Source organism: Littorina saxatilis, linkage group LG17 (assembly GCF_037325665.1).
Source record: "Littorina saxatilis isolate snail1 linkage group LG17, US_GU_Lsax_2.0, whole genome shotgun sequence".
In the NCBI taxonomy this organism is placed as follows: Eukaryota; Metazoa; Mollusca; class Gastropoda; order Littorinimorpha; family Littorinidae; genus Littorina; species Littorina saxatilis.
In genome coordinates, this window is record NC_090261.1 from 59,146,897 (window position 1) to 59,169,507 (window position 22,611).

Here is a 22,611-nt window from a genome sequence, read left to right on the forward strand (position 1 = left end):
GTATATAATTCTCTAACTCACTTGAAAGAAAGTAGCACAAAGGGAACTGATGAAATAGACAGCAAAATTCTTAGATTATCAGCCCCACATATAGCGGAATCTCTAACGTATATTTACAATCTCTGTATTGAAAAAAGTGTTTATCCCAAAGCTTTCAAGGAAGCTAAAGTGATCCCCCTCTTTAAGGCAGGTGATAAAACAGATCCCTCAAATTTTAGACCGATTTCCGTTTTACCAGTATTGTCAAAACTACTGGAAAAACATGTCAATGACCATATTATGATATACTTTACATCAAACAATTTGTTTCATGAAACTCAGTCTGGTTTTAGACCTAAACACTCGTGCCATACGGCACTGACAGAACTGGTGGACTCTTGGTTATCAAAAATCAACTCTAATAAGTTATGTGGAGCACTGTTTATGGACTTTGCAAAGGCATTTGATGTTATTGATCACGTCCTCCTTTTGCGGAAACTTTCCGTTTATAGACTACCACAGCCCACACAGACTTTTATAGCCTCTTTTTTGTCGGGAAGAACACAAAAAGTTACCTTTAACAGTTCGAGCTCTGAAGCAATGCCAATTTTATATGGGGTCCCACAAGGCTCGGTCCTCGGACCTTTATTATTTTCTGTCTACATCAATGACTTACCATTACACATATCCTCTGGACAGTGTGATATGCTAGCTGATGATACTACTATTCATACCTCAGGTGATGATATTACTTCGGTAGTCGACACGCTTCAGAAGTGTGTCGATGATGCTGTAGAATGGACGCATTTAAACCACATGTCTCTCAATCCAGAAAAAACAAAGTATATGCTAATTACTACGCGTCAAAAACGACAAGTCATGTCGGAACCAAAGAAGTGCATTTCTGTTGATAGTCAGCTGATAAACGAGGTTAGTGAACACAAAATTTTGGGTGTAACTATTGACAACAATCTAACATGGGGCCCTCATGTAAGTAACTTATGTAAATCTACAGCAAAAAAAGTTCATCAGTCTGCAAAGATTAAACATTTTCTAAATTTTGATGCGCGCAGAACATTTTTTCAAGCGCATGTGCAGTCTGGAATAGACTATGCATCAACCCTTTGGGATTCTGCAAGTGATGCAGCTTTAAGACCCCTAAAATCTTTGCACAGACGCGGAGTAAAAGTTGTTCTGCTGAAAAACAGCACCCTCTCTAATCATGACTACAAAAAAGCTGAAATTCTTCCACTTTCATCCAGACTAGCGTTTAACAAGGCAAGGTTTATGCATAAAATAGTTCTTGGACGTGTACCAGACTATTTAACTAAAAGAATATTATTAACTGAGACTTCATCAAGCCGCACGAAGAAACTAAATGTTCCCCTCCCTAGAATTGACTTGTATAAAACTAGTCTGGCATATTCAGGTCCATTTCTGTGGAATGGTTTACCAGTCTCTCTCAGACAGCCACTTTCTGTTGCCAGTTTTAGAAGACATACTTTTTTGTATATGCTTTCATCGTCGTGTGGCACTTAATGCCTCGATCAGGTACTGCTGTTTGATAAGTACATGAAGATCTACTTGTATAATCATTTCATTTCAGTTAAGTTTTTTTTTTTTAATGATTATGTGTACAATGTGTACATGTGTGTGTACGTGTGTGTGTGTGTGTGTGTGTGTGTGTGTGTGTGTGTGCGTGCGTGTGTGTGTGTGTGTGTGTGTGTGTGTGTGTATGTGTGTGTGCGTGTGTCTGTGTGCGTGTGTGTCTGTATGTGCATGTATGTCTGTGTGTGTCTGTGTGCATGTGACCGTGTGTGTCAAAGTGTGTGTTTTAATGTATACCATTACCAATGACCATGTATGCTATGAACATTTTTTTTTCCTCTTTGTCTGATTTAATAACCATGTTTTTATGTGTTTGCTTTGCTTCTTCTTCTGCTTTAATATTATGCACTGGTTAGTTAATTCCCTCTTGGGCGAGGGCTGGATGAAAAAAGATCTTTGCTGTATCTACTCCATTACCCTCGAAAAATAAAGTTGGTTCGTTCGTTCGTTCGTTCGTTCTGTCTCTCTCTCTCAGTCTCTCTCAGTATCTCTCAGTCTCTCTCAGTCTCTCTCTGTCTCTCTCTGTCTCTCTCTCTCTCTCAGTCTCTCTCTGTATCTCTCTACGTCTCTGTCTCTGTCTCTGTCTCTCTGTCTCTGTCTCTGTCTCTCTCTCTCTCTCTCTCTCTCTCTCTCTCTCTCTCTCTCTCTCTCTCTCTCTCCCTCCCTCCTTCTTTATCTAGTGAGCGTATACACACAATGTTCTTCTGTCAACGTTAACACTCGTTCAGTATGTTATTCAGTATGTCGTTCAGTATGCATGTAGCTCAGTATGTAGTTCAGTGTGTTGTTCAGTATGTTGTTCAGTATGTTGTTCAGTATGTTGTTCAGTATGTAGTTCAGTATGTTGTTCAGTAAGTTGTTCAGTAAGTTGTTCAGTATGTTGTTCAGTGTGTTGTTCAGTGTGTTGTTCAGTATGTTGTTAAGTAAGTTGTTCAGTAAGTTGTTCAGTAAGTTGTTCAGTGTGTTGTTCAGTATGTTGTTCAGTATGTTGTTCAGTATGTTGTTCAGTATGGATAACTCACCTCTCAGTGTCCACCGTGTCAATGTCCACAAACAGGGACAGTGTTTGTCCACCAGTGACGTAGCCCACTGCCACGCCCACTGCTGCGCTGGCAAAAATAATGCCTGAAACAAACCCACCAATAAAAGTATATTGCATGATCTATGTTTTCCATCAGGATGACAAGAAAACGAAGAAAACAAAAAGCTTGTTCTGTTATCCCAACATTTCGGCAGGTTTGTCTTTCTCAGGGGAAGTTTACTTCGGACTGGCAAAGCGCAACATTTAATCAGGATATAGTTTTTAGATGTTAGAGATACTGCTGTTTATTTGATCTGAAAAATAGGTTCAACAAAGTAAAGGCTAAGTGCTTGAGTTGAATGTTAACACGCATCCTTTAGTAAGTCCATTCCATTTACAGACGATGTTCGGAAATAACTCTACACGTCTCTCGCTAGCGGTTGGCATGTACTGTCACGTGGGGTTGTTGGTCTCAGTGCTACCAAGAAAGCAACTCTTCAACTATTTTATTTATTTATTAGTGAATATTTCTTCGCACATACCCTCCCAGAGGGAGGCTCATGGCTTTTACAATATGCCGTGTGAGATGGAATTTTTTACACAATATATCACGCATTCACATCACAACTACCCATACAAACCCGACAGAGTTAATTCCGGAATGCTTCTATCTAACGTCAGACTGATTATTACAAACTGGCTGCATGATATAGCTCCATGCACACTAAATTTAACTGACACGTCCACAAAACCCAGTAAAATATTGGTGTATTGCTCTATTTGAGCAAAAAGGTGAATATATCTCCAAGGTTCTTTTTCAAAAAGCAGAACATTTCCATTCGCTTTCCTTTCAACTGTCTCTCCCTTCAAAACATATAATACCTGATATTAATCGCGCCAAGTAGACTTCGTGAAGTCTACTTCATGAAAATCCCTGCGCCTTGAATATGTGCGCGATATAAATTGCATAAAAAATTCAAAAAAATTTAAAAAAATCCCTGCGCTTAGAACTGTACCAACGGAATACGCGCGATATAAGCCTCATATTGATTGATTGATTGATTGAAACTCAATGCACTAAGCTTTGACATTGAATTTTTGGTTGAACAGACTTCGCGCAGTCTTGGCGAAGTCAACTCCGGGATGAATTAAGGACAGCCTTTACAGAAGCAGAAGAGTTAGTTAAAGATGAAGAACAAGCTTAAAAGATCGATCAGTTTTGAACTGTTGCAACCTACCTGTGTAGAAAGAGGTCATTTTGGGTTTGGTGTTCTCGTCTATATAGGTCAACCCCACGGTGAACATGGGAACCGCACCAACTCCCAGCAACACTTGGCCAATCAGAAAGAAGGGGTACATGTCAGAGGTTGTTTCCGGTTCCTGTTGATCGCACGTGGTTTTGTTCTGACCAATCGCGCACAGGTTCGCTGTTCTGTTCGTTGTTCCGTCTCGACAAAGAAATGAGAAAATGAAGAAAGAAAAAAAGTAGGGAGAAAGAAAAAATAAAAGTAATAATCGCAATATTAGTGTTAAGTCCTAAGCAGAAGGAGGGTAGGTGCAATAGTAACGTAGAAAATACGACAGAGCGTGAAAATACACGATCAAAATACACACCCCAAACGGTGTATGCATGACGACTAGACATCCTAAGAACTCCCGATGTACGTAAACTACCCACCAAGAAAATGCAACAGAGCGTCGAAAAACGATCACTAGGCACCAAGAATAAACACAAGAGCGTCAAATCACTGACTTAAAGGTGTAAGAATAATAGCGACTCCTCCCTCAGCCCAACCCCCGCCCAAATACGGCAGAGCACTCACCTGAAACAGTATACGTATACTTTCCTCCCAGAAAATGCGGCAAAACGAAGAGCAGACAACCAAGCGCCATCACCAACACTCCGGAAGCCATGTAGCGAGGTTTGCGTCGCCCCTCCATGAAAAAGCCAACAAAAAGGAGGAACGGGAAAGCGCCGAAAGCGTTGCCACTGACGATGAGTCCAGACTTGATGCTGCTGAGTTTGTAGCGCGTTTCCAAGGCAACGATGATGACGTTGATGACGCCATTGACGACGAAGCCTTCGAAGAAGCAGAAGAGGCAATGGAAGAGCACGTGAGCTCTGACATTGTTGAAGCCTTGCAGACCTCTGAAAGAAGCAATCACATGTGCGGAAAACATTACTAACGCATTATATTTCTGGAAATGAGAAGAATTTTTTTTTTAAATGAAGCAAACTGAAGAACTCTAAAAAGAAAGCATATCTCTGACGGGTTTTGCGTCATGACGTCAGTGGATTTCTGTCGCCATTTAGACACGTTTGTACTTTTGATATGAACAACTCCAATTACGAGATGAGTCTTCGTCAAGTGACTTATGTTTGAGACTCATCCCTATATACATAACGGTGAGGCTTGTTGATATTTCCACGAAAGACATGTATTCGTGTCAATAGTTCTCATCCTCCTGTAAATCTCATATTTTGCTTTGTTTCATGGATGTTGAGGATTCTTCAGTAAAGGCATTGTGCTTGGGGGCTAATCACCGCAAAGGGAAAGACGCACAACACAATTGTCGTAAACTGATATTCACATACAAGTTGACCAGAGTTCAGCTGAGGAATGCGCGTGCGTCGAAAATGCAATGATTTTCATTTTGATTTGGTGTACATCCGCTCTAATATGTTCATCCTCAATTTAAGATACGCACACGGACGCACAGTCTCTCTCCCTGCAAACTTCACCCCACCGTCGTCTTCGGCTTCAGTGTCCCGTCTCTCTCTCCCTCTTCACTCCATTGCCCCGCGCCTCCCCCCTCACCTTACCCGACCCCCTCCAGCGTGGTCAACCTCAGCCAAGACAAACCTGCAGACCCTTGACCGTGTGCAAAACCAGGCCCTCCGACTCATCACTGGTGCAATGAAATCCACGCCCATCAAGGAAATGGAGAAGCTTACCACCATCCAACCCCTCTGTCAGAGAAGAGAAGCCAAGACTATGGTACAGGCCGAGAAGCTCAAGTGCCTACCCGACCACCCCATTAAGCACAGACTGAGCAACCTCACCAAGAACCGGCTCAAACGGAGCAGTTTTGTACACGAGAGCAAGAGACTTTCTCGACAGTACAGGGAAGTCCTCCCACAGAACACTCTACCTCTGACTCAAGAAGAAGAGGAAACCCCCAAGGCAACAGAGAAACCAGGCATCCAGATCTGCACCAGTGTTCCACATGTTACCTCAGGAGAAGATCAGAATGACACAGCTCGACAGGCACTCACCTTAGCCCTGATCGACGAACAGTACCCAAAAGAGGCGTGGATCCATGTATACACCGATGGATCAGCAACTAACGCCGTGCTCAATGGAGGTGCAGGCATTCTCATCCAGTTCCCTGGGGGACATACAGCTACATCCAGCGTTGCCACTGGCAAACACTGCACAAACTATAAAGCAGAAGCAGAAGCTCTCATGCAGGCCGCCTCCTTGGTTCAGGACTCCGCAGACCCTTGCTACCAAGTTGTCTTCCTCTCGGACGCCCTTTCAGTCCTTCAGGCCCTAGAGAACGACAAACTCCCACAGCTGGCCAAAGCATTACAGATGGTCAGACAAACCAGAAGAGTTGTCCTCCAGTGGATACCAGCACACTGTGGGATACCAGGAAATGAAAGGGCAGATGAGCTGGCGAAAGAAGGAGCCGTGGAAGACCAACCTGAAAACAGTGTCAGCTTTAGTGAGCAGAAGACAATCATCAAGGCATTGATGAGGCCAAGGACAAACAGAGATGACTACCACACAATGTCCAGAGAGCAGCAAGTCAACCTCATCAGGCTGCGTACTGGCCACAACAGGCTCAATGCTCACATGAACCGAAAGTTCAAGCTGGCGCCATCACCAACCTGTGCCTGCGGTCAAGAAGACCAAACAGCGGAACACATCTTACAGCGATGTCCCTTACTAGATGAGGAACGAAAAGAAGTGTGGCCGTCACCAACTCCCTTGCAGACCAAACTATACGGCAGTCGACAGGAGTTGGAGAAAACAACAACATTTATCACCAGTGCTGGACTGATTGTGTAACCTCTGCGAACGCCAAGAAGAAGAAGAAGAAGAAGACCCCACCCCCTCCACTTTCTCTGGACCATTTGAGACCACCGCAAGACATTCGGAAGCTCTAGTGATTCATTCCAGTCAGTCACACACACACACACACACACACCTCACACACACACACACACACCACACACACACACATACACACACACACACACATCACACACACACATCACACACACGAACTTGGTCACAATTATAGATGAGCGTTTGTGTGTGCATATGTCTGTGCGCGCGCGCGCGTGTGTGTGTGTGTGTGTGTGTGTGTGTGTGTGTGTGCCCGTGTGTGTGTGTGTGTGTGATTGAGATGGCCAATTTGTCCTTCGCCGGAGATATGCCGGAGATATGCAGAACCTTGGCTGGTGGACGACCGTGCCAAAGTCATTGTACTTTTAATTAATTGAAATCTTGACCTCCGAAGAGAAAAATGTACAGAGAAACAACAGAAAATGCTTACCTGGGACGAAAGCCGCAGCAGCCATAGTCCCCCTCCTTCTCCGGCTTGGAGACAATGTTGACCTCGGTCAGCGGCTTTTTCGCCACCTCTTCTTCTCTCATGTCCATCACTGCAGCCACAGAAGGTACCTCACGACCTGAACAGAATATGTTTTGTTTTAATCTTGTTTTAAGAAATAAGCCATTGCTGCTTATTTTGATTAGTCCCTATTTGTTTCTAAAATGCCTCCTGCAACCTCCGAATCCTAGTTTGTAAAGACTGGGTGGCCGAGTGGTAACGCACTTGCGCTCAGAAGCGAGAGGTTGCGAGTTCGGCCCTGGGTCAGGGCGTTAGCAATTTTCTCCCCCCTTTCCTAACCTAGGTGGTGGGTTCAAGTGCTAGTCTTTCGGATGAGACAAAAAACCGAGGTCCCTTCGTGTACACTACATTGGGGTGTTGCACGTTAAAGATCCCACGATTGACAAAAGGGTCTTTCCTGGCAAAATTGTATAGGCATAGATAAAAATGTCCACCAAAATACCCGTGTGATTTGGAATAATAGGCCGTGAAAAGTAGGATATGCGCCGAAATGGCTGCGATCTGCTGGCCGATGTGAATGCGTGATGTATTGTGTAAAAAAATACCATCTCACACGGCATAAATAAATCCCTGCGCCTTGAATATGTGCGCGATATAAATTGCATTAAAAAAAATATAAAAATTAAAAAATAAATCCCTGCGCTTAGAACTGTACCCACGGAATACGCGCGATATAAGCCTCATATTGATTGATTGATTGATTGATTGATTGATTGATTAAAGATGAGCAGGTACACAGAGCAATCACGCAAGCAAGGAAGAAATAAAAGCTGTCCACTGGGATGAAGCGACCCGAATTTCCCAGCGACGGGACGATAAAGAAATGAAAATGAAAAACACCAATCAGCTCTGCAATTGCAAGTGTCAGTTTCCATGAAAAAACATTGTAAGAATTCTTTTCTTCCTTGTAATAAATGTATCACCAACCTAAACTTAGTTCTAGTGGAAAAGACTTACCTACTTTCTTCTAAACAATCTTCTTTATCACCTTAGATGCGGAGAGAAAGAGAGAACTCTATAATAATAATAATAATAATAATTGTCAGTAAGTACTGGTGTCACATGACTGATGTGAACCAGTTGATTGGCTAATGGCGATGCACTTAAATCTGTTAGCGCACTCTTGGAGTGCGCTAACTTTTCCACAGAGCGTATTCTTACGCCCTTTGCCAAAGCGAGACTGTACTTTCATCCTCAGAATTAATTAATGGCATATGTAGCTTATATTCTCCACTTTACCAAAAAAATAACCATACATTTCCTGCGGCTCAAAGCAGAAGGTTTTTTTTCTGACAGATCGCAGGCGCCTGTGCCACAGTGAATCACACTGATCTAAAAATAGAATCGGCTGTGTCTCTTCCACAATGGTCTCTTCTCGTTTTGACTTGCAAAGATTCTTCTCATATGCCGTGTTAGTGGCATGTAGCTTATTAACCACATACCAAATGATGAGTTAGTATAAAATTCCCAGCGGCAAACAGAAAACACAAGTGTTATTCCGATAACGTACTACAGCTAGACCAGCATTTGAAAGTCGACTCTGTTTGAATAGTAGAGACTACACTGAAATACGACTGCATCAGTTCAGTAAATGAATGGTTTCCGAATTATTATTTCCAGGCAACAACAATCGGAATCGAAAACGTGTAGGGTTAAGAACGTTCTTACCATGTATGTTTTTGTTGTTTTTGAAAATTAATGAGACTGCAGTGCAGTGTCGTGGTTCGCTTGCCCTAGCCGCCCTAGCAGACGACATAAACGGCCTCGCAGCAAATTAACATGTTGGGCAAATGTGAACAAACAAACGATGGGGACATAATACGTGTAGGGTTCACAGCATTCTTACGGTTCATATATATATATAATAGTACCAGTCTCCCCGATGAGTGAAGATACAACACGAGAAACATACCACATTTACTTTGAAAATCCGAGTCTGCTAACCGTGGCCTTGGCCGAGTCAATTCAAGGGGCAACACTCTGCACAGTCAATCTGTCGAAGCTCGATGAAGGCTTCGAATCGTAAATAACTGAGAGCACAGTCCTTTCTCCGAGTTTAAATGAGGTCTCTATGAAAGATCATCACTTTTTAGCTTAACGCTACACTGGAATTTACCAACAGAAATTAAAACAAGAGTTTGCGTGTGACGAAAGCACGACACACTTGAGACAGCCCACAGAAAAGTAGATCCAGTGACACAAACCTGACCACACAATTACGCCTATCCAAATGCGCGTTGCAAAATGTGCGTTTTGAATCTTCTTTTTTCTCTGGCGTTACTGACAATATCGTTATTGAAACAATCCCAGTGCACTAAGGGATTTATAGAGCAAATCTCGAAAATAATTATTGAACTCAGCGCTATGCGCTTCGTTCAATAATGAATTTTCTCGATTTGCTCTATAAATCCTTTAGAGCACTGGGATGTCTCAATAACTTAAATAATAATACGAGCATCTATAACGCGCACATATCTCACCACAAGGCGATTCAAGGCGCATTATTTACACCAAGATAAAGGTTTTAGGCGTAACCTAATCTTCCAACCTGTCCTTTCAACAAAAAGTCATCAGACGACAAGTCTGAAACAAAATGAAACAAAAAACAAGAAATAGCAGCAATGCATCGTTAAACGGGGCCATAAACAAGCTGTGTAGTTTCAAGAAGAAGGAAAAAGAGGGGGTCGAAGAAGTACGCATTCAGATATATGATGTAATAAAAACAAAATTCATTAACAACAACCAAAAATCAGAGAAAAAATGACAACTAGAGATTAAATCAATAAGCAATACAAATTATTATGCCGAGATACCTGGCTCACTTAACAGATAAGTCAAGTGAGAAGCAGTAATCAGTATTCGAATAAAACTGCGCTATGTTTAAGAAGCGTTCGATGTACAGGAAATATACATGTTTTTGCAAGCACAGCACTCCTACACACACAGAATAATTATGTACATCAACCTTGATACACGACGACCGCTTACGCTAAGGGGCTCCGCTCACATATGTAACTTCAGCAGGAACGACGACGCACTGCAGCTTATCCCAGCCCGCTACACGTTGAATGAAAGGAAAACAGGCCAAGTACTCGTCATAATCCCTATCGCGGCATAAATAATAGGCAGTGCGTCGTCTGTGCCGCTGAAACTGCGCAGGTATATTCTGCCCATAAGCCCCAAAACGTAACGTGAGTCTACTTTGTCACACAGAGCAAGTGATGCTTGCTTCAATCACTCATTACCTCAGTAGGAGCAGTGACAGACGCGCACCGTAGAGCACTGTTGTTAACCCGTGATTTGTACAAATGTAAAAACATTTGACAACGTGTGTCGAACCTAAAACTGCGATATGTAACAATGTACACACACAAAAATCGCATTCCACAAAGTAATACATGCCTTTTATTGTTATTGATATTTGTTGTTTAGAGCCCAGTCAACCACAAAGGGGTGCGTACCTCAAACCATATTTTCCAAATTCACGTTGAGAAATTCACGCCATTTGATGAGATTGAACACTCCTCTACCTAGGATTGACCTATTCAAGTCTAGTTTAGTTTATTCAGGTAGCAATTCTCTAGAACACTCTTCCGACAATCCTGCGGCAAACTACCAGCACAACCGATTGTAAGACCAGATTTACATCGTATCTCATGAAGTCGAAGTAAACAGTACTAGTTGTCGCTAGGAATGTTGTTAAAAAAACCGGTGCTTTTCAACAATGTATTCTTTTATTGATGGCCGCAGTAGCGGTCATCTATTGGAATGCATTCGGAGAGGTGACACGTCTCGTTTTGTTATCGTTCTCACGAGATCAGTTACAGCTTCTCTCTCTCTCTCTCTCTCTCTCTCTCTCTCTCTCTCTCTCTCTCTCTCTCTCTCTCTCGGTGCACCCTCTCTCTCTCTCTCTCTCTCTCTCTCTCTCTCTCTCTCTCTCTCTCTCTCTCTCTCTCTCTCTCTCTCTCTCTCTCTCTCTCTCTCTCTCTCTGTGTGGTCTTAATGTATTTGTTGAATTTAATGCGTGACTATAATTTATAACTGTGCAGATACTATTGCTGTTATTTTAACCACTATTGTAAGGGGCTGTGGCCTTAGACAATTAAAGAGTTGTTCTTGTTCTTGTTCTTGTTCTTGTTCTGTCTGTGGAATTCTCTCCCGGAATCAGTTCGAGTCCCAGCAAGTCTCAATACTTTTGAAAAACACCTCTCATTACATTTAATGTCAAATTACGAAAAGTCACAGTGATGGAAGACTTCGTTCTGATTATTTTCATATTGATCATATCTGTCCATAAAGCATCAGTGTTTCATAACGCAAGCATGTATGTGAAGCCTGCAACGTGTATAATTATAGTCCTGTGAATAGTTTTTCTGCCTTTTTATTTTTTTTATTTTTTACTGTCATGCTTATCTTTTGTAATTGTTTTACGTTTGTATATATATGTATTTAAGATTAGAATAGTCCCTCTCTGGGCGAGGGCTGGTTGAAAAGAAGCTCGTTTATATTGCTTATGCCACAACCCCCGTAAAATAAAATTTGATTTGATTTGATTTGATTTGATCTCTCTCTCAGAACGCAGTTTGTCTCCCTTAATGGTAACCGTTCTTCCATAGGACGGCTAATGCACGGCGTCTCACAAGGATCAGTTTTGGGCTAACTTTTATTTTGCATTTACATTAACGATCTACCACTCTATATATCAGACAAGACGGCTATTAATGACCTTTTTGCAGACGACTCGTCTCTTTACACGTCCGGTAAAAGTTTACAATCTATTGAAACCTCTCTTCAAACGAGTTTGAACAACATATTTGATTGGTGTAAACAAAACTCAATGATTATACACCCAGGCAAAACTAAATGCATGGTGATCACAACACGACAGAAACATCAACTCGCTCCTCTGAATCTTCATCTCAGTTTAAATGAGTCACCCATTGAGCAAGTAACCAGCCATCGTGTTCTCGGGGTAACAATTGACGCTGAATTAAAGTGGCAGTCCTACCTCAACCGTGTTACCAAAACCTTATCTAAAAACTTGTTCCTTCTCTCCAAATTAAAGCATTACGCTGATACCTCAGCACTCAAGTTGTTTTATTTTGGTCATATTTTACCTTGACATCTGAATTATGCATCTACACTTTGGGATGGTTGTAGCGATGTTTACTTAAACAAGTCGCGTAAGGCGAAACTACTACATTTAGTCAAGCTGTGGAACTCACTGAATGAAACTGAACGGTGGGTCAATGGAGGGTGTACGGGGAAGGTCACCCTCTCTCTCTGTGTCTCTCTGTGTCTCTGTGTCTCTGTGTCTCTGTCTCTGTCTCTGTCTCTGTCTCTGTCTCTCTCTCTCTCTCTCTCTCTCTCTCTCTCTCTCTCTCTCTCTCTCTCTCTCTCCGCATCTAAGGTGATACAGAAGATGGTTTACAAGAAAGTAGGTACAGTCGAATCTGCCCTGGAGACCACCTGTCCATAAAGACCATCTGCCACTTGAGACCAACCCAAAGGATCGCCAACGGTTTTTACTATATAAATCACCTGTCTATAAAGGCCACCTGCCTGTCGAGACCAAAGACCACTCAATTTCGATCCCAAGTACTGGTTTCAACCTGTCATGGAAGACCACTCGACGTCTTTTTCTAACTCTGATAAAAAAAAAACACTCACATTAGAGGGCAGAGCAATCGTATCCACCTCTCCTTTCTCGTAAAGGTGATTACGAGCCATGGCAATCTTACTGTCTGTCTTACTCTCTGGCTAATCCCATCAGAACTTGACAGTCACTCCCCAACCCCCATACATTCAATGTTAATAAACAATGAACATAGTGTGCAGAAATTAGTTTATGGATATATATATAAAAATTAAAACTTGAAAAATACCATCACCGACACATCTACAACAGTGTAGTTGGTTTTTCAGACATTCAAACACATTGAACGCCAGAATGTTTTGAAACAATAAAACTTTTAGAAAACATAACCGGAAAAGGCAAACTTTTCTACGCGTCAAAATGAGAATGTCAAAATGTACACATCAACTGTGTCGAAATAAGATATTGGCTCAAAGACAACAAATTCAAAATGTATTACAAATTTGAGGCATTTTTGTATCAAAATAACTAAACATCTAATGGAATGAAAACAAGTGATATTTTTCAAAATCTCAGGTAGAACTGCCACCTTAATTTTTTTTTTTTTTTTTAAGAAACTTCTTGAGGTGTGACTCTAGAACACATGCCTCTAAAAAAAAAAATAGGTTTTTGCAACAGCAACAACATTTTAAATGAAAAAAAATGATTTGGGCAACTGTCACTTTATGTCTGACACTGGGCGATTATCCCCCACCCCCCTAAAGTTGCAGTTTTCCAGAGAACGTGCAATACTAATTAAATGTGAGAACTTTATTGTTTTTGACCACACATACTATATGTCACGAAACAATTTGATGTCAAAACATTGTACCCTTTTCGAAACAGCGGAACTCATTTTCTAGCCTGCTTATGAAGCCAGACCCTTTGGTCTATTAGCTCATGGTAAAGCCGGGGCAGACTGATCTGAGACGGTAAGCCAAATGGAATGAAAGTGTCTTTAAGGGAATAATCGCGTCTTTGTGTTTGGCCTATTTTACAACGGGGTCAGACTCGGATTAGACGCGTATCATAAAATATATGATGTCAGCCCTGGACATGCAAGTACGTTTTATCTTGTTTTATCTGAAAAAGTCTTGCCTGCTCCTCACACACGTGTAAACACACGCCTGGTATAGCCGAGGGGTAGTTATCTCAAAGACGATAGACCGGTCCCCTAGCAGTACATCGACGAAGACATACAGTATGTATTTATTGATGGCCGCAGGAGCGGTCATCTATTGGAATGCATTCGGAGAGGTGACATGTCTCGTTTTGTTACTGTTCTCACGAGATCAGTTACAGGTTTTCTCTCTCTCTCTCTCTCTCTCTCTCTCTCTCTCTCTCTCTCTCTCTCTCTCTCTCTCTCTCTCTCTCTCTCTCTCTCTCTCTCTCTCTCTCTCTCTCTCTCTCTCTCTCTCTCTCTCTCTCTCTCTCTCTGTATGTATGTCTTTGTCTGTGTCTCCCTCTGAGTCTCTCCGCTTCTGTCTTTCTATGTCTGTCTCTGTCTATGTGTGTGTGTGTGTGTCTCTCTTTCTCTCTCGCTCTCTCTCTCTCTCTCTCTCTCTCTCTCTCTCTCTCTCTCTCTCTCTCTCTCTCTCATCATAAGACTCCTGGCACACAGGTCAAAGCAGAGGTTAACTTGAGTGCACGTGTACCTAGCAGGAGGGGGGTGATTCGGGTCAGAAGTGGGGTAAAACACTTTGGTCTTCAGTCTTTGGGTTATAGCTTTCAGTGGAGAAGATGCCAACATGAAATTGCACTACGCTCTACTATTTATTGTCCTTGTCTATCGGACACGAAGAAGGGAAGCTACAATCGCCCCAGGCCATAATTATATACTCTTTGTTTCCTGAGCCTGGACCATTGAGACGGTTACCTCATAGATCTGTTCATTCTTCAGTTTGTCGGTGTCAAAAGCTTCCCCATTCCACACAACCGTTCTTTGTCCCGTTTCCGGACAAACCAAGGAATGTTGCCACAACAATGGAACGCTGCGCAAACGGCCGTTTTTTGGCATCTTTCAGCAGCGTCTGACCATTGACTGGCATAGTGGCAGCCGTCCTTGGTCGGTAAGGGAACGGGACCTAGAACGGATGTGTGGAATGCGGGTATGACAATGACTCAGTGTGTGAGAGCGCTACCGTTGCGTTACCGTTGTTTTAAGTTCCTTTAACGATCCAAGCGTTCCGTTACCGATGGGTTGAGGTTCCATTACCGTTCATTCTGATCGGGAGGGGAACGGCTAAAAATTTGAACATGCAGCCCAAACTCAGCCGTCCCTACCGACCCTACCGTTCAAAGCAGTTCCGTTAACGATCAGTTACGTTCATTGCGGTTCTGTCCCGATCCCTCCCGTTCCCGCACCGTTCCTTGGTCGTGTTGTGTGGAAAGGGGGTATAGGACTCGACCACTTGGCTTATGGTGGAGACAGCTGGAAGATCTCTGGATATAATTGAAGAGGAGTAGTCTTCCTTTTAGAAAATGTGTACTCTGCCTTGCAGATTACAAATTTGTGCTGTCGGGGCTGGGTAAAGGGAGTGGAGGGTAAGGGGGTGGGGGGTGGATAAGCGAGGGGTAAGAGAGACAAAAGAAAAAACTGGACAGGGAAAAGTCACTGCCTGAAGTATTCAATAAAGCCACACACAAAACAAAAAAAATTACCACATATGCAGGTTTTCAATTAAGATGTTTACAAAGTATCTGCACAAGCATGTGTGCCTCTGTGAGTATGTTCGTGGCTGCTTTCATGGGGTGCCTGTATCCTCAGGAATTTGAGGATTTCTGTTATCTCTCTTTTTCTGACACCGTGGGGAAAGGATGTGTGCTAAGAAATAGCCTGCAGCTAAAGTAGCAGTAATGAAGCCCTGTGGACAGATGTGCGTAATCAGTCACAGACAACGCATCGGTTTTTATTCTCTGTATTTTGTTTCAAAGCGGATGTGATTTTTCGAGCGGTGTGCGCAGATTGCAGACAATCAACGACTGAGTGCTCATTGTTTACGCATTTTAGCGAATTGATTCGAGGTGGATGTGACACGTAAGTACATATATACCCTTACGAAGAACGATTGTCTGCGTATTCGTCATTTCGATTTACCATGATGAATTGTTGCTCCCTGCGGTGAGTTTTATTCCCCATATCTATTTTCTTTTTAGCTCTTCTTTTCCCTTTTTACATTTAGTCAAGTTTTGACTAAATGTTTTAACATAGAAGGGGAATCGAGACGAGGGTGGTGGTGTATGTGTGTGTGTGTGTGTGTGTGTGTGTGTGTGTGTGTGTGTGTGTGTGTGTGTGTGTGTGTGTCTGTGTGTGTCTGTGTGTGTGTGTAGAGGGATTCAGACTAAACTACTAGACCGATTGTGATGTTATTGTTTACTGTTCATGTTGTTGTATGTGTGTCATTCACTCACGCTCACTGCAGACTCGGGATAAGTTGTTCAAGTTCAACATTGTATTGGGGTATCCATCTTGCAGGAAGTACAGGCATAAGGAAAGGGAAGATACTCTTATAACAGTATCCGCTATAGCTCAGAGGTACTGTGTTCCTGGTGTTTCACAGGTACCATGGATATCATTACATCCCTCTTCTTTAGATAAATGAAAATAACATAACTCCAATTTCGCTTTAACCAATAACTTGAAAACTGGTAAACCTCACTTTAACACTAAAATAAACATAATCAATTCCAAAGAATTATTTATCACTTTCTGACAATGAAATAAAACAATTATTTCTGAACATTACTTTTAAAGAAAGATTGTATCTGAGACAGACAATTACAAAGATAACTTTAGCGATCATAACACAAACTGAAATAATACAAAAAATCCGTTGCTCTGAAATAAAGAAAACTGTTCACTGAGACTTCTGTTGTCATTGTTCATAATTTTTGTCTCTGTATTGCTTGTCTCTGCAAAACTTGTCTCTGGAGTACTGAATACACAGAATATATGAAATAAATCAAAACAATCAAACCGTGTTTGTCATGTCGTCAAAATGTCAAATCATCAAATGCTTTCAATGAGTCTTTCTGGCTTCTTGATGCTTCTCTGCGGCCTCTGATGTGGACTTGGTGTTTGTGCTTCAACTACTGGCTGAGTAATGTATGGAGGTTTTGCTGCTGGTTGGATGTGATCATCATTCTGCTCAGGTGTTGTTGAGATTGGAGGTGGTGTTCTGGTCTCGATGATCTCAGGTTTGTCATAAAATCTGACATGTCGTTCTGTTGGCTTCTGCAGGTTCATCAGGTGTCTTCTGTTTCTGCGATAGGTTCCTCCATTGGGTGATTGGACAATGTATGATCTTGGTTCGTTGCTGGGTTGTACGACTGTTGCTGGTGTCCATTTTCCTCCTTCTTCTTTCTGCGTCATGACAGGTTGACCTTTGGACAGTGGTGGAAGACTGCATGTTGCTGTTCTGTCATGGTACATCTTCTGCTGCTGTTGACGCTTTTCCAGCTGCTTTCTGACTTCTTTCTTCTTGGACAGGGTGTTGGGAATAACAGAGGGAAGGTTTGTTTTGAGTTTGCGGGAGTATAGGAGTTCAGCTGGGGATGGGAGTTTGTGGTCGATGGGAGTAGACCTGAAAGCGAGAAGTGCTATGTTGATGTCAGAGTGAGACTCTTTTGCTTTGGTCATAATGTTTTTGACTGTCTGCACGGTTCTCTCTGCTAGTCCGTTTGATCTTGGGTATCTTGGTGAGCTTGTAGTATGCTGGAATCCCCATTCTTTCCTGAATCTTTGAAATTCAGTGCTGATGTATGGTTTCCCGTTGTCACTGACAAGTTTTTCTGGGACTCCCTGCTCCCCGAAGAGTTGACTGAGGGCGGAGATGATGCCTGTGCTTGTTGTTTGGCCTGCTGTTGCTGTGCGTCGTACGAACGGCATTTTTGAATAGTAGTCGCAAACGACAATGTAGTCGCTACCATCCAACGTCATGATGTCAGTGCTGACTGTGTGCCAAGGTCGTTCTGGAATCTCATGCTGCAACAGTTCTTCATGGGGTTGACTTTTCTGATGTTTCAGGCATGTTTCGCAGGTTTTTACGAAGGTTTCAATGTCGTGACTTAGACCATGCCAGTATACGCAGGTTTTGGCTCTCATACGACATTTCTCTATTCCCTGGTGACCAGAATGAATTGTCTGTAGAATGTACTGCTTCATGGATTCTGGAATCATGACTCTGTCTCCTTTGAGAACAATGTCGTCCTCAACGGTGAGTTCTTCCTTGAGCGACCAGTACTGTCTGAGGTTCTTGGGTAGGTCTTTTGGTTTCTCTGGCCATCCTTTGATGATGTTGTTTTTGAGTGCCGTCATGTGCGGATCTCTGCACGTCTCCTCTTTCAGCTGCTGTAGTCTATCTACTGAAAACTGAACGGCGAAGACTGACTTCTCAATGTCGATCTCAGGTCCTGTGGTAGGATTGAGTCTGGATAGCATGTCTGCTAGGACCACTTCTTTGCCTGGGCGGTAGACAATGTTCATGTCGTACTTTTGCAGGCGAAGCATCATTCTTTGGAGTCTGGGAGGTGTGTTCGCTAGGCTCTTCTTCTGAATCTGCTCCAAGGGTTTGTGGTCTGATTGCACAGTGAAGTGCTTCCCGAACACGTAGGTGTTGAAACGTTCACATCCGAACACGACTGCGAGTAGCTCACGCTCGATGTTCGCATACCGTTTCTCAGTCTCTGTGAGCGCTTTGCTGGCGAATGCAATCGGCTTGTCGTCCTGGATCAGGGTTGCTCCTAATCCTTGCTGTGATGCATCGACTTGGATGACAGCTGGTTTGGTGATGTCAAAATACGTCAGCGCTGTGTCTTCACAGATCATGTCCTGGACCTTCTGAAAGGCTTTCTGGTGAGAGCTGTTCCAGTCCCACTGCACGTCTTTCTTGGTGAGTGCTCTCAAAGCTGCCGTGTGATCTGCCAGCCTTGGGATGAAGGAAGACATGTATTGCACCATGCCGAGAAACTGCTGTAGCTCGGTGAGGTTCTTTGGTGATGGTAGGTTCTTGATCTCTGTTGTCTTCTCAGGATCTGGGTGTACACCGTCAGCGTCGTAGATCATGCCGAAGAACTTGACCTGTTTGCGCTTGATGTAGCACTTGTCCTCGTTGAAGACTAGACCCATCTTTCTTGCCACTTCCATCAGTTGACGGAGTTTGCGATCGTGCTCGTCCTCGTCTTTGCCATAGACAACGACGTCATCTGTGATGCCAAGGGTTCTCGGACACTGGCTGAGGATCTGGTCCATGTGGTTTTGGAATATGTCCTGGCTTACGCTCAAGCCAAAAGGTAGTCGAACGAAACGAAATCTTCCGCATGGGCTGTTGAACGTAGTGAGACGACTAGATTCTTCGTCGAGCTTGACTGACCAGTAGCCATGTCGGGCATCCAACTTGCTGAAAAGTTTGGCTCCGCTGAATCGATTTGTGATCTCTTCAAGTGTTGGCGTCTTGTGATGCGTTCTTTTGATGCTTTTGTTGAGGTCCTTGGGATCGAGGCATATTCTTATACCACCACTGGACTTTCTGCTAAAGGCCAATGAGTTCACCCAGTCGGTAGGTTCCTCAACAGGTACGATCACTCCACTCTTCTGCATCTTTTCGAGCTCCGCTTTGATTTCTGGTAGTAGTTGGATGGGGTACTTGCGTGGAGGTTGAATGACTGGTTGTGCATTTTCTTTCAGCGTGATGTGAAGATCTCCGTGGAACTCTCCAATGCCTTCAAACCTGTCAGGGTAGAGACGCTTAAGTTCTTTCGCATCCTGTATTGGAGTTGGGTCAGCTTTCACTGGTGTCGTCAGAATTGGACAGTGAAGTGTGACTAGTTGAAGTCTTGTACTTCCTGGTAGGCCTAGGATGGCTGGTCCATCAGCATCTGTGATGTAGAACTCTTCAGTGTGCCACTTTGATTCTCCGTACTTGCAGGGTATAGTAACAGATCCGAACTGATTGATGACGCTGCCGTTGTAAGCAATCAGTCTGGTTCTTCTTTGTTGTGTAGATCCTGGTTTCGGGTAACCATCTTCATCCAGCTGTTGTGGATATATGCGTCGAAATATTCTCAGTGGCATGAAGTTGCCTTGCGCCCCTGTGTCGACTTTCACCTTGAGTTTTGCATGTTTGGTCTTGCTGAGCTTGATGGACAGATTGGCGTAAACGTCTGTGCGCTCGTCGCTGCTGCCGACTGTAGAGAAGTTGACTGGTTCGAAGGTGATGTTATCCTCGTCGTAGTCTGTGTCGTTTTCGTCTTCGGCGTTGACGAAGTCGTGACGGCGATGGCGATGAGGTGTGCTGGAGCGTCTTCTCTGCCAGAAGCCTCCTTGTTGGTTTCCTCTTCCTCGTTGAGGCGAGTTTTGGCTGCCGTGGCTGTTCGTCTTGCTATTGCGACAATACTTCTTCCAGTGGTTCATCTTGCCACATGCACCACATTTCGTGTTGAACGCTGGGCATTTTCTTGGTGCGTGCTTAATGCCACAGTTACCACATGCTTTGGTGTTCATGATTCTTGAGTTGACTGCATCAACTGTGAATGGTTTGCTCAGGCTGCTCATTTTCTCCATCTGGGTGACACTTGCTTCATGTGAGCGACATAGATCATGTGCCTGTTTCAGCGTCAGTGTGTCATCTTTCCGCAGGAGTTTTCTCTGCACTTCCGGGTACTTGATGCCAGCGATAATCTGTTCGATCAGTCTTTCATTTCTTGCTGCATCAGAAGAAAACTTGCACTTGAGCACTTTGGTTTTGCACCGTGTGACAAAATCATCTACAGTTTCAGTAGTATTCTGGCGAAACTGTTGAAGTTCAAGGCGATGAATCCTGAAGTTGTCTTGAGGTTCACTTTCAGCAAATTTGTCCCAAATGTTCTTTGGATCCTTGAGTTGTTCAGCTGATAGCCCCCATGTGTTTGAAAGTCGCATACCTTCAGTTCCTGACCACAGAAAAATGTGACTGTACTGTCTCTCCACTTTCGTTTGCTCTGCAGTGAATCTGTACTCACACATCTGCTTGAATTCTGCCAACGCTGTAGCCCTGTCTGGATTTGACCAATCCATCGATGGGTTGGGTAGACCGCCTGGTATGGGACCGCGTTCTGCCATGATAAAGCTTGCGTGACACGTGGAATGTGTTAGAAGTTTGACACGTAGTTCGTGCTGCTGCCTAAAACTACGCTCTGACGATGTCAGGGGTTTGGGAGCACATATTCACTACCCGCGCTGCCACCATGTGATGTTATTGTTTACTGTTCATGTTGTTGTATGTGTGTCATTCACTCACGCTCACTGCAGACTCGGGATAAGTTGTTCAAGTTCAACATTGTATTGGGGTATCCATCTTGCAGGAAGTACAGGCATAAGGAAAGGGAATATACTCTTATAACAGTATCCGCTATAGCTCAGAGGTACTGTGTTCCTGGTGTTTCACAGGTACCATGGATATCATTACACCGATCTTTATGAAATTTGACATGAGAGTTCCTGGGAATGATATCCCCGGACGTTTTTTTCTTCTTTTTTTCGATAAATACCTTTGATGACGTCATATCCGGCTTTTTGTAAAAGTTGAGGCGGCACTGTCACACCCTCATTTTTCAATCAAATTGATTGAAATTTTGGCAAAGCATCCTTCGACAAAGGCCGGACTTTGGCATTGCATTTCAGCTTGGTGGCTTAAAAACTAATGAATGAGTTTGGTCATTAAAAATCGGAAACTTGTAATTAAAATTATTGTTTTATTAAAGCGTAAGGGTCACCCAGAATTTGGAAAAAAATTGTTTTTCAGATATACTAAATTATGATGTTGCCAAAAGCTAGAACAATATCTCTATTTTCATATGCAGTTTACATTTTGTCTCTAGCATACATAGTTTTCTTGCAATAAGTGCTCAAAATAGGTTGTTGGGAATTAAAAATCCCTTTAATCAAGGGTCTTGTTGAATGAAATTATCGGTTCTGATGGTGAATTTGATTCCAAAAACTGCTCAGAACAGTCTGACACAGATGATGAATCAGACAGTAGCTCAAGTGAAGATAGTTTTGATTCTAATCTCTAAATGACCCCCCCCCCTCCCCCTAAAGGACATAGACGGATAGATGAACTGTTTGCTGTTTTATGTGGTGAAAGTTCGCGCGAAATCACAGAGCTGCTACACTGTCTGCATGATCAACTTGTTTAAATATTCACCTATTCCATTGAAACTTTGCACATCAAATGTTCACTTGACTGGCTATATTTTGTTCTAAAATAAAGCTGATAATCAAAAAAATATAATTTGTTTGATTGTGTGATATATCATAATAATATATAGAATTATAGTATTCTTTTGCTAATGCTACTAAAAGCAAAATTTCCAACAAAACAGAAAGCTTTTAGAACACAATGTAGGTAATGATGCTTTAAATATGAGTGCCAATTTATTTTTCAAGTAGACACATACTTTTTTCCCAAGAGTGCATTGAAAAATGCTAAAATTAGCATTTTTGCAGGTTTATTTTGCCCATTTTGTTACGAACTAAATAATTCTTTCAGTTGTTCTACTTCATTTAGACATTCAAACTTGATGTTTTCTGAAAATATAATGATTTTTGAAGAAAACTACCAAACATCAAGCCAATTCATTGATTGCAAGTGACTGAATAAAAAAAAACAGTTTTGGTCCGACAATCTGGGTGACCCTTACGCCTTAAACGATCCAAAAACAAATTCATCTTATTCTTCGTCATTTT

The 22,611-nt window shown here is 42.7% G+C and overlaps 1 protein-coding gene across 1 annotated transcript in view; it reads right to left on the bottom strand.

The window, feature by feature from the left end:
- Positions 1 to 16,366, bottom strand: part of LOC138951856 (solute carrier organic anion transporter family member 4A1-like) — a gene marked incomplete at its 3' end in the record, with an annotated part of 33,163 nt that extends 16,797 nt beyond the window's left edge. Inside the window, 5 exon segments of the mRNA XM_070323416.1 lie at positions 2,610 to 2,712; positions 3,847 to 4,056; positions 4,432 to 4,757; positions 7,175 to 7,310; positions 16,299 to 16,366. Of these exon segments, the coding sequence (XP_070179517.1) occupies positions 2,610 to 2,712; positions 3,847 to 4,056; positions 4,432 to 4,757; positions 7,175 to 7,310; positions 16,299 to 16,338 (815 nt within the window).
- Between the last annotated feature and the right edge of the window lie 6,245 nt (positions 16,367 to 22,611).